This window comes from Cygnus olor, chromosome 5 (assembly GCF_009769625.2).
Source record: "Cygnus olor isolate bCygOlo1 chromosome 5, bCygOlo1.pri.v2, whole genome shotgun sequence".
In the NCBI taxonomy this organism is placed as follows: domain Eukaryota; kingdom Metazoa; phylum Chordata; class Aves; order Anseriformes; family Anatidae; genus Cygnus; species Cygnus olor.
Window position 1 is genome coordinate 17,502,733 of NC_049173.1, and position 12,141 is coordinate 17,514,873.

At 44.6% G+C, this 12,141-nt stretch overlaps 1 protein-coding gene across 3 annotated transcripts in view; it reads left to right on the forward strand.

Annotated features, from left to right (window-relative positions):
• The first annotated feature begins 207 nt into the window (after window positions 1-207).
• TTC7B (tetratricopeptide repeat domain 7B) overlaps window positions 208-12,141 on the forward strand; it is a 138,627-nt gene continuing 126,693 nt past the window's right edge. For 2 of the 3 annotated variants that reach the window (XM_040558699.1, XM_040558700.1), the window contains exon 1: window positions 208-443. In XM_040558699.1, the coding sequence (XP_040414633.1) occupies window positions 323-443 (121 nt within the window). In that variant the 5' untranslated portion in view covers window positions 208-322. Of the gene's footprint in view, window positions 444-8,685; window positions 8,798-12,141 lie in introns of those variants that run through there. The other variant, XM_040558701.1, reaches the window with a different exon arrangement.

The window sequence follows — 12,141 nt, forward strand, 5'->3', positions numbered from 1 at the left end:
GCGGTTCCTGCTTATTCTCCCACGAGCCGCTGGGCCTCCCCTCGGTCCCGGGGGCTGTCAGGGCGGCTACACGGCCCGGCCCGGCGGCCGCCTCAGCCCGGTGGCGGTGGCGAGGCCTGTGGTGGCCGCGCTCCCGCCGCTGCCCGCCAGGGGGCGCCGCTCCCGGCCGCGGGCCGCAGCCTCCAGTTCCGCCGCTGCCGGCGCACAGGCGCCCGGTGCCGCCGTCCTGTCCCCGCCTCCTCCTCCTCCTCCTCCGTCCCCTCCTTCCCGCCCGCTCCCGCAGCCCCGGCCCCTTCCCCCGGCGGGGCCCATCGGCCCGGCCATGGCCACCAAGAAGGCGGGCTCGCGGCTGGAGACGGAGATCGAGCGGTGCCGCTCCGAGTGCCAGTGGGAGCGGATCCCCGAGCTCGTCAAGCAGCTCTCGGCCAAGCTCATCGCTAACGGTGCGCTGCGGGGCCGGGCGGGCCGAGGCCGAGGGGCGGCCGCCCGGGGCTCCCCGCCGCGCGGCCGGGCAGGTGCCGCCGAGCCCCCGGGGCAGCGTGTGGGGGGGCCCGGCCCCGGGGGCGGGGGGTGCCGGGGGGGTGCCGGGGCCGCGGTGGGCGCACGGAGCCGTGCGGGGGCTCGGCGGGGGCCGTGTGGAGCCCCCGGCGCCCTCCTGCCTCCGCGTCCTGCGGAGCTGTACGTGCTGCAGGATCCGCGCGTAGGCTGCCTTGCGAAGGCTGCCTCCCCTTCGGTTAAAAGCGCTCCACTGCAGCGTAATGTAATGCTGCTTCGTTTTGTTCCTCGTTACTAACGATGAGCGGCTTACTCGGACCTTTGGTTCTCGTATCCCTAACTTTTAAGCGCTTAGCTAAAGGAGGTGGAAAGCAGCGCTGCCTTCGGAGGGATGGAAGCGCAGACTGGGCTGGGGGCACGCCGGGAAGGTCTCCCTGGCAGCCTCGCTTCGCTCTGCGCGTGAGAAACGCCGTGGGGATGGTGTCTGAGCTCGCTCCTCTGCATGAGCTGGACCCGGCGGTGCTTTTAGAGAGAAATAGGTCTGGGGAGACAGGGCATGGGGTGACCTCAGGGGTGATAAGTTAACAGAGAGACAGGATGAGGTGTGAGGCTGGTGGCACCGGGAGCGTGCTGCGCAGGCTTTGCATGCTTAGGCAGACAAGACAAGTGCGTGGTTCAGGCCTGCAGAAATACAAATACAAGAGCAAAAGCCTGAATCAAAGTAAGGAGGAGAGGGAGAATTTAAGGATAGATGGATCAGGAGTAGATAGACTTATGTGTGTTGGCCTTAAAAACAACTGGGTAGTGATCCTGAAACACACTGGTATTATAGTAGTTAAAAATAGACACAAGTGAAAAGGTGAAAGGTGTTAGTTTGTTTTAAGGACACGCTTTATTGAGTGGTAGACTATGGACTAGAGATCAGTTCAAGCAGAGACGAATGGCTTTTGGCTGTCCGATTGAGAAGAAGGATCTTCTCTGAATTAATATGTGTTAAGGTATTTCAGATAGGTGGGGAGTGCTAGGTAGAAGATATTATTGGTAGTTTGACTTCGGTTTCTCTGACCAGGGTACTCTTTACCTAGCTGAAGCACATCAAAGAAGTTGATGCTGTCTGTATAACTTTACACATCAGTGACTTTACCATTGTGGTGCCTTCTAGATTCTGTACCAGTCGGAGTACATATTATTAGAGCGTTTTCTGATCTTTAAAATATCAAAAAGTATTGAATGTGGATTTCATCTCTTTCTGGTAGCATAGGAAGGATTACATCGATATCCCAGGCTTCCAAACTCTAGCTAAATGAGAAGGACATCAACAGTAAGTGAAGTGGTAGTGACGCTCCGTTTGTAGCAGAGGAAGGCAGAGAGAGAAATGTATCTAATGAAATACATGCCTGTGCTGTTGAGAGTATCTAAAACCACAAGTTTGTGGTCTAGATCCTGGTGTGACCAATAGGTTGAGGGCTAAGGTTATCAGCTAGCCAGACAACAAAGAGGCAGGGCCTATATTCTGCCCATGAAGACATACAAACTGAAAGATGTTTTGCTGCATAGCCCTGTTGTTAGTTGATCTGAAGCAGTTAATTTAAGAAAAGGTACTTGGAACCTCACTGCCTCCTGCAGCAATGTTTGCTTTTACAAGTTGGCTAGGGAATGATAACAGAAGATTTGCTTTTTGGCTAAGCATAGAATAATTTAGAGGAATGATTTAAAAGTGTAAGAAAAGAAAAAAGAGGGGAGAGGATATTCATTCTGTCCATATATTGTTGTGTGGGATTGGCTCTGGCTCTTGAACGCTGGAACATTTTGAGTAGGCTTGATTTTCGTATTGTTTGTTCTGTTTTGTACTACTGATGGCTCCTGTTTACTCCCTCCTAAAATTAGGTGTTTGTTTAAAACCTGACAGTGGTTCAAATGTAAATGACAGTTTACGTAGGATTTTGGATGTACAAAAATGGCACTTGCAAGAACTAATTTCTGTATCTGGATTGTATTTGAAAGGCTTACAAACTTACTGAGCTTTCGGATAAACAGGGAGGAGAAATATTAATGGATCGGTCACTGCCTTTGGTATTCTATAAGTAATGGTCACAATTTGGATCATGGAAAGTATGTGCTCTGTGACTTGCATTGTCTTTACACAAAGGATAAATAGATGAAAGAAAGGTCTTTAACCTAGCTCAGAGTCGTTAGGCGTTTATCCAGTTTGTATTATGTTTCTCTCCTTCAGAACCAGGACTCAGCAGCAGTAATAAGGTTTACGCCATGTTACACAAATCTCTGTTTGAGCTCTTGCTTCATCAGCACTCTTGTAAAAGGTCGGGTCAGAGCTGTCATGTGCGGGTGTGGTGAGTTAGCCCTGGCCAGCAGCAGATGCCCACCCTGCCTCTCCATCTCTCCCCTTCCCTAGCGGGGCAGGGGCAGGAAATAGGGTAAATGGATAAAGATGGGGAGATCGCTTACTGACTTCTGTTACAGGCAAAACAGACCCAACTTGGGGAAAGTTAAATGATTGTCAGTTAAAATAGAATCAGGTAGCGAGAAGCTAAATGACATCAAAACAACTCTTGGTTCCCCCTTTCACAGGCTCAGCTTCACTCCTTCACCTGAGCCCCTCTGCGTGGTGTGGGTGCAGAAGGGCCGCCGTCAGTTTCTCTCTGCTCTTCCTTCTCATACTTTTCTTTTATGTTGGCACAGGCTGCCCACAGGCTGAAGTCTTTCAGGCAAAAAATGTGCTCTGGCCTGACCTCCACATGGCCTGCAGGTCTTTCAGGGCATGTCCACCTGCTCCGGTGTGGGACCTCCCTGGGCAGCATGGAGATCTGCTCTGGCACCTGGAGCACTGCCTCCTGGTGTTCCCTCTGCTGGTTCGCACTCTTCCTGTTCCATAGTCTCTCTGTTCTTATTTTGCCTTTCCTTAAGTACGTTTTCCCAGAGGTGCCACCGGCTTGGCTGATGGGCTCAGCCTTGTCCTGCGGTGGCTCCGTGGGATCCGGCCGTGTCTGGCTTCTTCCCACAGCAGCCACCCCTACAGTCCCTCTGCTGCCAGCACCTTGCCACCAATACCCGGTGCAGCAGGATTTACAGAAATTGTAGCATGGAAATCATCGTGCTACTCTGAGGTTCACAGAGATGTGGTATTTGGCTAGTTTGTACTCTGCTTGGTTGTAAGACAGGTGCCTGTCCTCTGAGTCCACATCCTGACTGTAACTTATTAAACAGAACCGAGACAAACCCCAAGTTACTAGAAATAAAATCTGAAAGCAATTTTCACTAGTGAAACTCTGTGTGTTCCCCAGTAGTTTAGGTAACTGAAAAAAGGTCTTTCTAAGAAAGTGATCCAAAGAAACTTTGGTTCAGTTTGTTGAATTTTACCTAACGTTGCAAATAAGCAGCGTGATGGTGGAGCACTGTCTTGAAAGTTAGCAAAAGGCTCAAGTCCAAACTTACTTGTTCACAGGTTACTGGAGGAGGTAAAATAGTAAATGTTAGATATCTAAAATTAATCAGAATGTATTTAAAAATGTGCCCCAAATTGGGAAGCATCAGTTATAGGATTGTTTGCTATTTTAGGCCAGCCTGAATGGACCTGAATTTAATAAAGGCCTTAATATATAGGAGAAAAATGTACAGCTTTGTCTTGGTAAATTTGGTCTGCATCAAAAACTCAGTTGTATGCAGGAAATGCGGAGTGCTTTAAGAGATTAAACAACAACAACAACAACAAAAACTTTATATTTTTAATAGATCTGTAAAGTTGCTATTCTCAAATATTGAAAAATAAGACTTATGAAATACCTGTGATTATTTTTCAGTAAGTTCACCACAACATGTTGACCTTACAGGTGACTTGTGTATTTTATTGTATTTATGTTCATGTTTTTTTTTTGTTGTTTGTTTGTTTGTTTTTTTGGTGGTGGGGTTGAAACCTCTGTAGTATTTTCAGTAAGAATGTCACAGCCCTCATGGTTTGGGGAATTGGGGTTCTCAGGGTGCCTGGAATTTTGTGGTGTTGAAGCAGTAATTGTAGAAGTTAGCAATTGCATTTCAAAGCTGCTTTTAAGTCAGCCATAAATTTATGATGAAACAGCAGCATCTCGAAGGAGGTGACTGCAATGGACTTCTGCCCGAAGGCTGTAACTGCTCAGGGTGTCCTCTGAACATCAGCGCTCAAATATTTTCTTTCCTTCCTTTGGAGACACAGTGAGGAAACTGTAGGTCAGTTCAGCAGCGAGGTGAACGGACAAAATAAAGAATCTGTGAATTTCCGTGGGTATTTCCGGCCATTCATTGCTGCTACGCTCCGAACGTGACCTTGCTCAAGTTCAGTGAGATCTACGGCTCTGTCTGAAAAGGCACTGAGGAGGCAGATTTTTATAGCTTGTCAGGTAGAACGATGTAGTTCTGCAGAAACCTTAGCTGATGTGAAATACTGCATTACTGGGGGGAGAGGATGCATACCCCACAAGTTCGCTGATGTGTGCGCTGCCGAGAGCGTTGTGACATTGCATGAAACACAACATTACCTGCAGGGAGCAGGTTTGCTGGTGGGAGTACACCAGCCTTCTGACACTAGTCCTGCTTGCTTGCTTTTTTGCCCATTGAATTTCTTACTGACATTACTACCATGTTTCCTTTGGTTTTGTATTTTGTTATCTTTTCTCTGACGGCCTTCCCCTCTCAACAGCTTGTTTCTGTAGTTTCTGATTATACCTTTGTATCCTGCAGCCTTGCAGAATAAGGGAGCAGAGAGAAGTTAGAAGCAGGATTACTGAAACCAAAGGATCAGGAAGTATTTTGCTTATTTTTTTGTCACTTTCTGTGGTGCTTCTTTGTCTGGATATAAGTAGGAAGTAAAAATAGAAACATCTTACTGGTTTTCATGTGTTTTGCTCTCTTGTGAAATACAAGACCTCAGATGTATGTTTAAAGCTTATCCTCACGGTAAACCAGGGATTTCTAAACCTCTTAGGACTCATGCCCTACTTAGGTGGCTATCAAATTTGTTTGTTTTATATATATGCAGTTTGTAAAGCAGTTTTTGTAGGCAAAGCTTGATGAAGAGGTCTGTATCTCTACCAGCAAAGTTTGCAGATGGAGGTGTGACATGCCTTCTGCATTCCCACAAAACACAGTGCTCTCTCCTCCTTTGCATTCTTTCTTGCCTTCCTTCTTGCATTCACTGTCGTTTTTATAGAACAGACGTGCTAAGGACATCCTTTTTTCTGAGTGAAGAGCAAGGATGGTGACAGTACTTAAATGCCTTGCTTTATTTTTGACTGGCACTTTGTTTCTTCAGATAGCCGGGGGTGTTACAACAGCGCGCTGATGATGTTGGTCTGCCGCTTGTATTCCGACCGGCTTGTCATGCAGAGAGAAAATGCTGGCGTAGTCAGTCGGATTTCACAAGTAGCCCAGCTGGTCTAACACCTTGCCGCTGTTGCGTGGAGGAGTTTGTTCTTTCTTCCTACTTCTGTTCAAGCTGCTCCTTCTGCATGCCGTTTCCCCACTCACGTGTTTGTGGCCTTTCCCTTGAGCTGAAGCACACCGGAGCTTTTGTGCTCTGTTCACTGTTTGTGCTGGGCCAGCAAAAAAAACTGCTGCTCCTCCGTCTGGCTCAGTTTCTGCTGGCTTTCTGAGCCCCTTCGCCTCTCGGAGGGGTCTGTGGAGAGCCGTAGTGGATGGAAAGTGAACAGTGGCAGCAGGCAGAGAAGGAAAAAGGGGCAGGGGCCTCTTCCTTCTCGGTGGCTGTGCCACCAGTGGCCTCCTGTTGTGTGGAAACGCGAGTGGTCCGAGTGGAGTCTGCTAAGATCTGCTGGGGACTTGGAGCCTGGAGCTGCTTGGTTGAATTTATGAGGAATCTTCCATATATTGCACATGTCAGACATCCGATTTCCAAAATAGTTACAACTCTTAATGATGGGTTGGGCCCATTCTGTTGCTTTGTTTATGTCATGAGAAGAAATTGTAGCCTGACCTATTCATGTATATATATGCTGCTACTTGTCAGTTGTATAGCTGCTATAGGTTCCTTTAAGTTAACTTTGAGCGTTGAAGTTTGGCATTAACTTTTCTATAGGAAAATTAGTTTAATAGCGTGAACTTACGGTCATCAATACCACTTCTGTTTGAATTTTATTTGGACTGTGGTAGAGAAGGGGCCAGAAGGTCCTTAACCACGCCAAGTCTGGGCCATTCCCCCATGCCCCCATCTGACTTGTAAATAACCAGATTTTCTAATTTGATGGTTATGTTCTCCGCAGTTTTGTCCCCACTGAATGTGATTTAATTGGTGGTCTGATCAGGAGTGACTGGAGACAACAACTTTGTAAAAGGCAAAGTGGCAGGGTGTCTGTAAGTTAGAGGGAGGGAGGGTGTCTGGGGAGTGGTCCAACATCTGTTTGGCAGCAAGGTGTGTAGTCATGAGAGAGCATTTGGGCTCTGCTCTGGAGGAAGAGCTGGATCTTGGTGTTTCTGTGTCAGCACACCTGTGATAGAAGGCACGGTGGCACTTATTAGTAAGCTACTCTGATCAGAGATGCTATCAAGTACTTTGTTGCTTCAGGAGACACATCAGTTTCTGCAGGTTGTCACCCACTGATGATCTGTGTGATGCCACAGGTTCTATTCAAATGTGTGTGTGTAAACAGAAATCCTTCACTGTAATCCTCCTGATCTATACTTCAAGAGAAGGGAATGCATGACTTTTAACTACATTGAAATAATAATTAAAAAAAATATTTTTAAGTCTTCTTTTTATTGATTTTGCTGCATCTCTATGCTGTTTGTTTTTTCCTACAGGATCTTGGTTCATTCGGTTCACAGAATAGACCAACCTCTGGAGACAGAGCAATAAATCTAAAGGCCAGAAAGGTGCCATCAAATAATCCATTCTGTTTGTATAACTCTCTTGACCACTGCCTGAAATCTGTAAAATCTGTAATATTGTAGCAGGAAGAAAGCTGCTTACCTTAAGCACCCATTTTTTACTAAATTTATCGCCTATACTAGTATTCTGTAGAGAAGGCAAATTAATAACAATTAAACAAAAGTCCCTAGTTTTGATACAGCTGCCCTACAGCTCATGTTTCTGCTGTGTAATATGTGAAAGGTGGTAAAGCAGAGAAAGGCCTTTGAACGTGTACTTGCATTGTCTGCAAAGGAGGAGAGGATCAGGACTTGACCCTAACAGATACGTAGGGGTTGTCTTTGATACTGAAAGTAGGTCCTGAGTGTTTCATCTGCACTGAAAGAATGTAGGAAATAAAAGAGGACTTGGGTGCGACGGTATTTTCAAAATGCTGCTGTTCCACTGTCAAATTCCCTGCTTAAGCTGCTAAAAAGTTGTATTTACCTGTTGTCTGTATAGGTATCGTTGTTCTGGCTTTATCACTTCCTCAGCTACGTGAATTAGAGCTTCCACTTTATTAGGGCACTGGAGCTGTGTTTTCTGCCCTAAGTTTGTCTGGTGGGGGAGCCCTGGTGCAGGCAGTTCCTGGGGAGCTGGCACCTATTTTGCAGTTTTGTGGAGGGAGTTGCCAGGTTCCACAGAAGATTTAACCTTCCTCCTCCCAAAAGAGGTCGGAACTGCTCTTTTTTCACAAAAAGTGGGTGAGAAACACCTCTTGGTTCTAGACAAACCCTGAATGCAGTTCACCTTGAGCCCAGTGACTTGTTTTAGCTCCCTAAAATTTACAGAAAGGCAACCAAGATACAAAAACACCAACAACTTCCAGGCCCTCCCCTAATTTTTTTTGCAGTTAAGAAACAACTTGTTCATATAATTGTCTTTCAAGTGCAACTTACTTCGAATTCAGATTTGTCAGGGCTCACCTCCCAGCCACATTTCTGTTTTTCTTTTTTTTTTACCATTGCATTACAGTTTCTTTACCTTAGTGGGGAAAAAATGTTGTGCGTTAATCAAGGGGATTGCTCTAGAGCTAGATTTAAGGAGAGGCAAAAGTAGGGGAAATAAAGCTTTTGGAACAGCTGACAGAATTTGTTAAAAGTTGCCAGAAGCTGCTTTCTGTCTTAAAAGTTGTGGTTGTGTGACTGAGACAGCTCCAAGAGTGACAAGTCTAGGTTATAAACTTTCAAGAATTGAAGCTTCCCTGGTGGAGCTTGTGGGGTGGAAAGAGGAGAAGGCAAGATGGTTTTTGTGACTGACTGGCTTTTGTAGGTGGTGAAGAACTCCCAGATCCCCTTTTGTGGCCAGCAGAAGCTCACGTGTGTGCTTTCACCTGAGCTTTGGGCCTTGGGCCATCATTCCTTGGAAGAAAAATGCCTCCAGGGAGTAGAGGTGAGAACCAAAACCTCTGGATGGTGAGGTTTGGGTGTAAGGAAGTGTGTGTGATGTATGAGAAGCTGGGCAGAGTCAGGATCTCTTCAATCTCCTAATTCTTCTCTTTTATCAGCCTACTTTTTTTCTTGACTGGCGAGAGCATTGGATTCTGTTGTCATCTTCTGTCAAATCTGCGCTGTGCTGCAGTGTAGCTGTTTGGTAGAGTGAGGACAAAAGCCACTGTCCGTATGACATGGTTTCCTTTTGCCTTCCATTTAAATATTCTCTAGGGTCTTTTCTTGGTAGCAACAGAACTGGCTTGTCCTTTGAGAGACAAGCAAGAAGCAAGATTAAAGAGAATTCCTATCTACCATGGCATGTGCTTTTCCTGTTCTCTAAGCCACTCTTTGATTTTCTTTGTAACATAAACAAAAAGAAAATGGAAAAATATTTTTTTCTCATTCTCCCTCAGTATGGTTACTAGGACTGTCAGCTTTTAGAAAAAAATTTGCAATCAAATACGGACACACGCTTGCCATTCCCAGTTAAATGGTCAGAGGCGATAGTGATCATCCTGTTTGCCACACTTCTTGCTTCCCAGACTCAGATACGACCTAAATTCTTATTTCTTGGCTTTCTATTGCAGTTGAGTGAACCAGCCTATTGTAATTTCAGTATTTGACATTTATCAATAATCTAGATGATATGTTGTGGCTGTCCTGATCTGATTATTTACTGTTGTGATGATCTTAATATTTCACAAAAATCTGGGAGTTGGAATTTAAAAGAACAAACAAACATACAAATAATCTAATTTGAAATGATTGTTGGAGTTTTCTGTTCTTAATATGTGCCCTCATAAAGCAATTTTTTGTAGTAATGTTACCGTGGGAGTAAATTTGGTTAATCTTTGAGCATATGCATAAATAGTCTAGGATTCTATAATATTTTCCTTCAGGCTTTGGAAGTCAGACAGGAAAATTGCCTAGATACTACAGAGCTGCACAGGAAAATGGTGCCACGCTCTCTGTATTTAAGAGGCAGAGGAGTGAAAGACTGCGTATAATTAAAGGTGCTAATCAGTAGCATTGAGTTTCTTTGGACAGCTGACAGTGTGCATTCTGCTTCTGGTTTTACCTGTGAGTGGTCTGAATCAGCCCACAGCCTTTGTGTGGGTAGTATCGGTTGGTCTGTGCTCTGCATCTGGCCCCGCTCCTGCTGTCCCCAGCAAAATGACCGGACGGGATCCCAGGTGACCTGCTCGAGCTGGTCCTGCTCGGAGCCAGGCAGTGGCACAAGGAGATCTCCAGAGGCCCCTCAGCCACCTGGGATTCAGTGATCCAGGATATCCAGATCCTCCTCCTTGGAAGAAAGCTCCATTTCAAAGCGGTCGTCTCAATAAATGTACTCTTGGATGACATGAGAGATTTTTGTTGTCTTCTTCAGCTGTTTTTACAGAAACTTTGCACTGAAATTTTTTGATGAGTAGCATACAGAGCAGTTGACCTTTTTGGGATCCTTCTTGCTGCATCCCTCTTCCGGGTATAAATTCCTCAGTTTTTTAGATTTAGGCATAACGACAGCCCAACGTGTTCTTGGAAGCCTGAGGAAAAACCCTCACCAAAGAATGCAACATGCAATTCTTCAGGCACTCTGAGCCTTTAGTAGTACTTTTAGAAAGAAGAAGAGGAGTTTCCCTTCTTCCTCCCCAAGCTAGTTTCCCTCTGGGGAAGACCTGAAGCACCACAGCAGAGATTACAACCTGGGCCTCGAAATCTCATACGTCTCATTTTCCACCCCCTTTTTTTTTTTTCCTTTGTCACTTCTGAGTAGCCCTGGGTTCAGACATGAGGATTCTTTCTTTCTTTCTCTCTCTCTCTCTCTCTCTCTTCTACTCTCTTCTACTCTCTTCTACTCTAACAACTCCACACTTGATGGAATTGGTCTCACCTCCCACAGTGTCTTCATTTTCAGCAATGGTAACAGTAACCTTTTGGTTGAAATGCATCCAGACTATTATGCATTTTAAGAAATCTGAAATATGTTATGGTGGAGACTGTGTGAAACGATTCAGTACACTTCTAGCTTTATCTGTTTACTTACAAGGAAAGAGTTTGTGTGGCTGCTCACCTCAGATTCTGTAGCTAGTTAGCTCTGTGTTTCCTTTTCCTAAGCACTTGCTATTCAAATTCACATCCATGGGGCTTGAGTCTGAGGTTGAGCCTCTTTGCTTAAATCTTTGTGGGAGGAGATTTTATCCTAATTCTGCACATTTTTCTTGCAGCTGTGTAATTCAGAAGAGAGGAAAAAAACAGCACTAAAAATACTTCTTTTAAAATGTGACCATTTGGCATATAAGAAAGGAAACTGTATTTTTTTTTTTCCCCCACATACTCTTTCTGGCTTTAGATGTTGAGCTGTAAAGGCTGAGTAAGATGCAACTATTTTTGTTAGCACAGGATCACAGACACTCTTGCTGGTGTACCACAGCAGTACAACACTGATGTTTAATTGCAGAGGAACATCTTGTGCATGGAGCCTTGATACCGGGAGCTGGGTTTCTGATGGCTGTTGCCAGAGAGGTGTTAACAACTGTAAAAGGCACTCTTGCATTGTACCTTCCCTGTATTTCATTGTGCTATTAAAAGCAACTGAAGCAAATAATTATTGTATCCTTTTAAAATATTTTACATTTTCTGCATGAATATTAAGAACATTTTAGAAAATGCATAAACAGTAGCTGTAGCCTAGATAACGTTCTTTTTTTTTTTTTTTTGCTTTGATTTTTATCCAAGACTTGAACCACCACAGGAGAAGTAATACTTTAATAAAGCAGCTATCAGCTACTCAGCAGAACAACAGGTAACAGATTCATTAGTTTTATTCTGAACACTTAATCATTCACTATGGCTTTATCGTGGTGTGTTCTGGGATTAAACAGAATTTTAAAATCACCTCTTGGAGGATTCTGCTGGCAAGAGAAACAGCCACTTCTGTATTCCTTTAAGGTTAAATGTTTGTATTTTTGAACTGTGTGCAGTATAGTCATTCTTCACTTTTTCTCCATTTTTTCTTAAGCCTACTTTTAGAAAGGAAATTAATTAGAAATAGATATTTCTCCTAAACAGACTGCTAACAACTCCTGTGTTCTTCAGCAAATGCCTTGAGAATATGGTAACATTCATCAGAAAATATTTTATATTTTAGCATATAATTCAGTGGATAATTCAACATAGGCCATAGCAAGTCTTAAACTAATAGTAATAAGTATTCATCATTCATGATCCAGGATAAATGAAGATTAATCCTTTTTTTTTTTTGTAATTCTGTTTTTCTGTAACTGCTTTGGATCCCAACAGTAT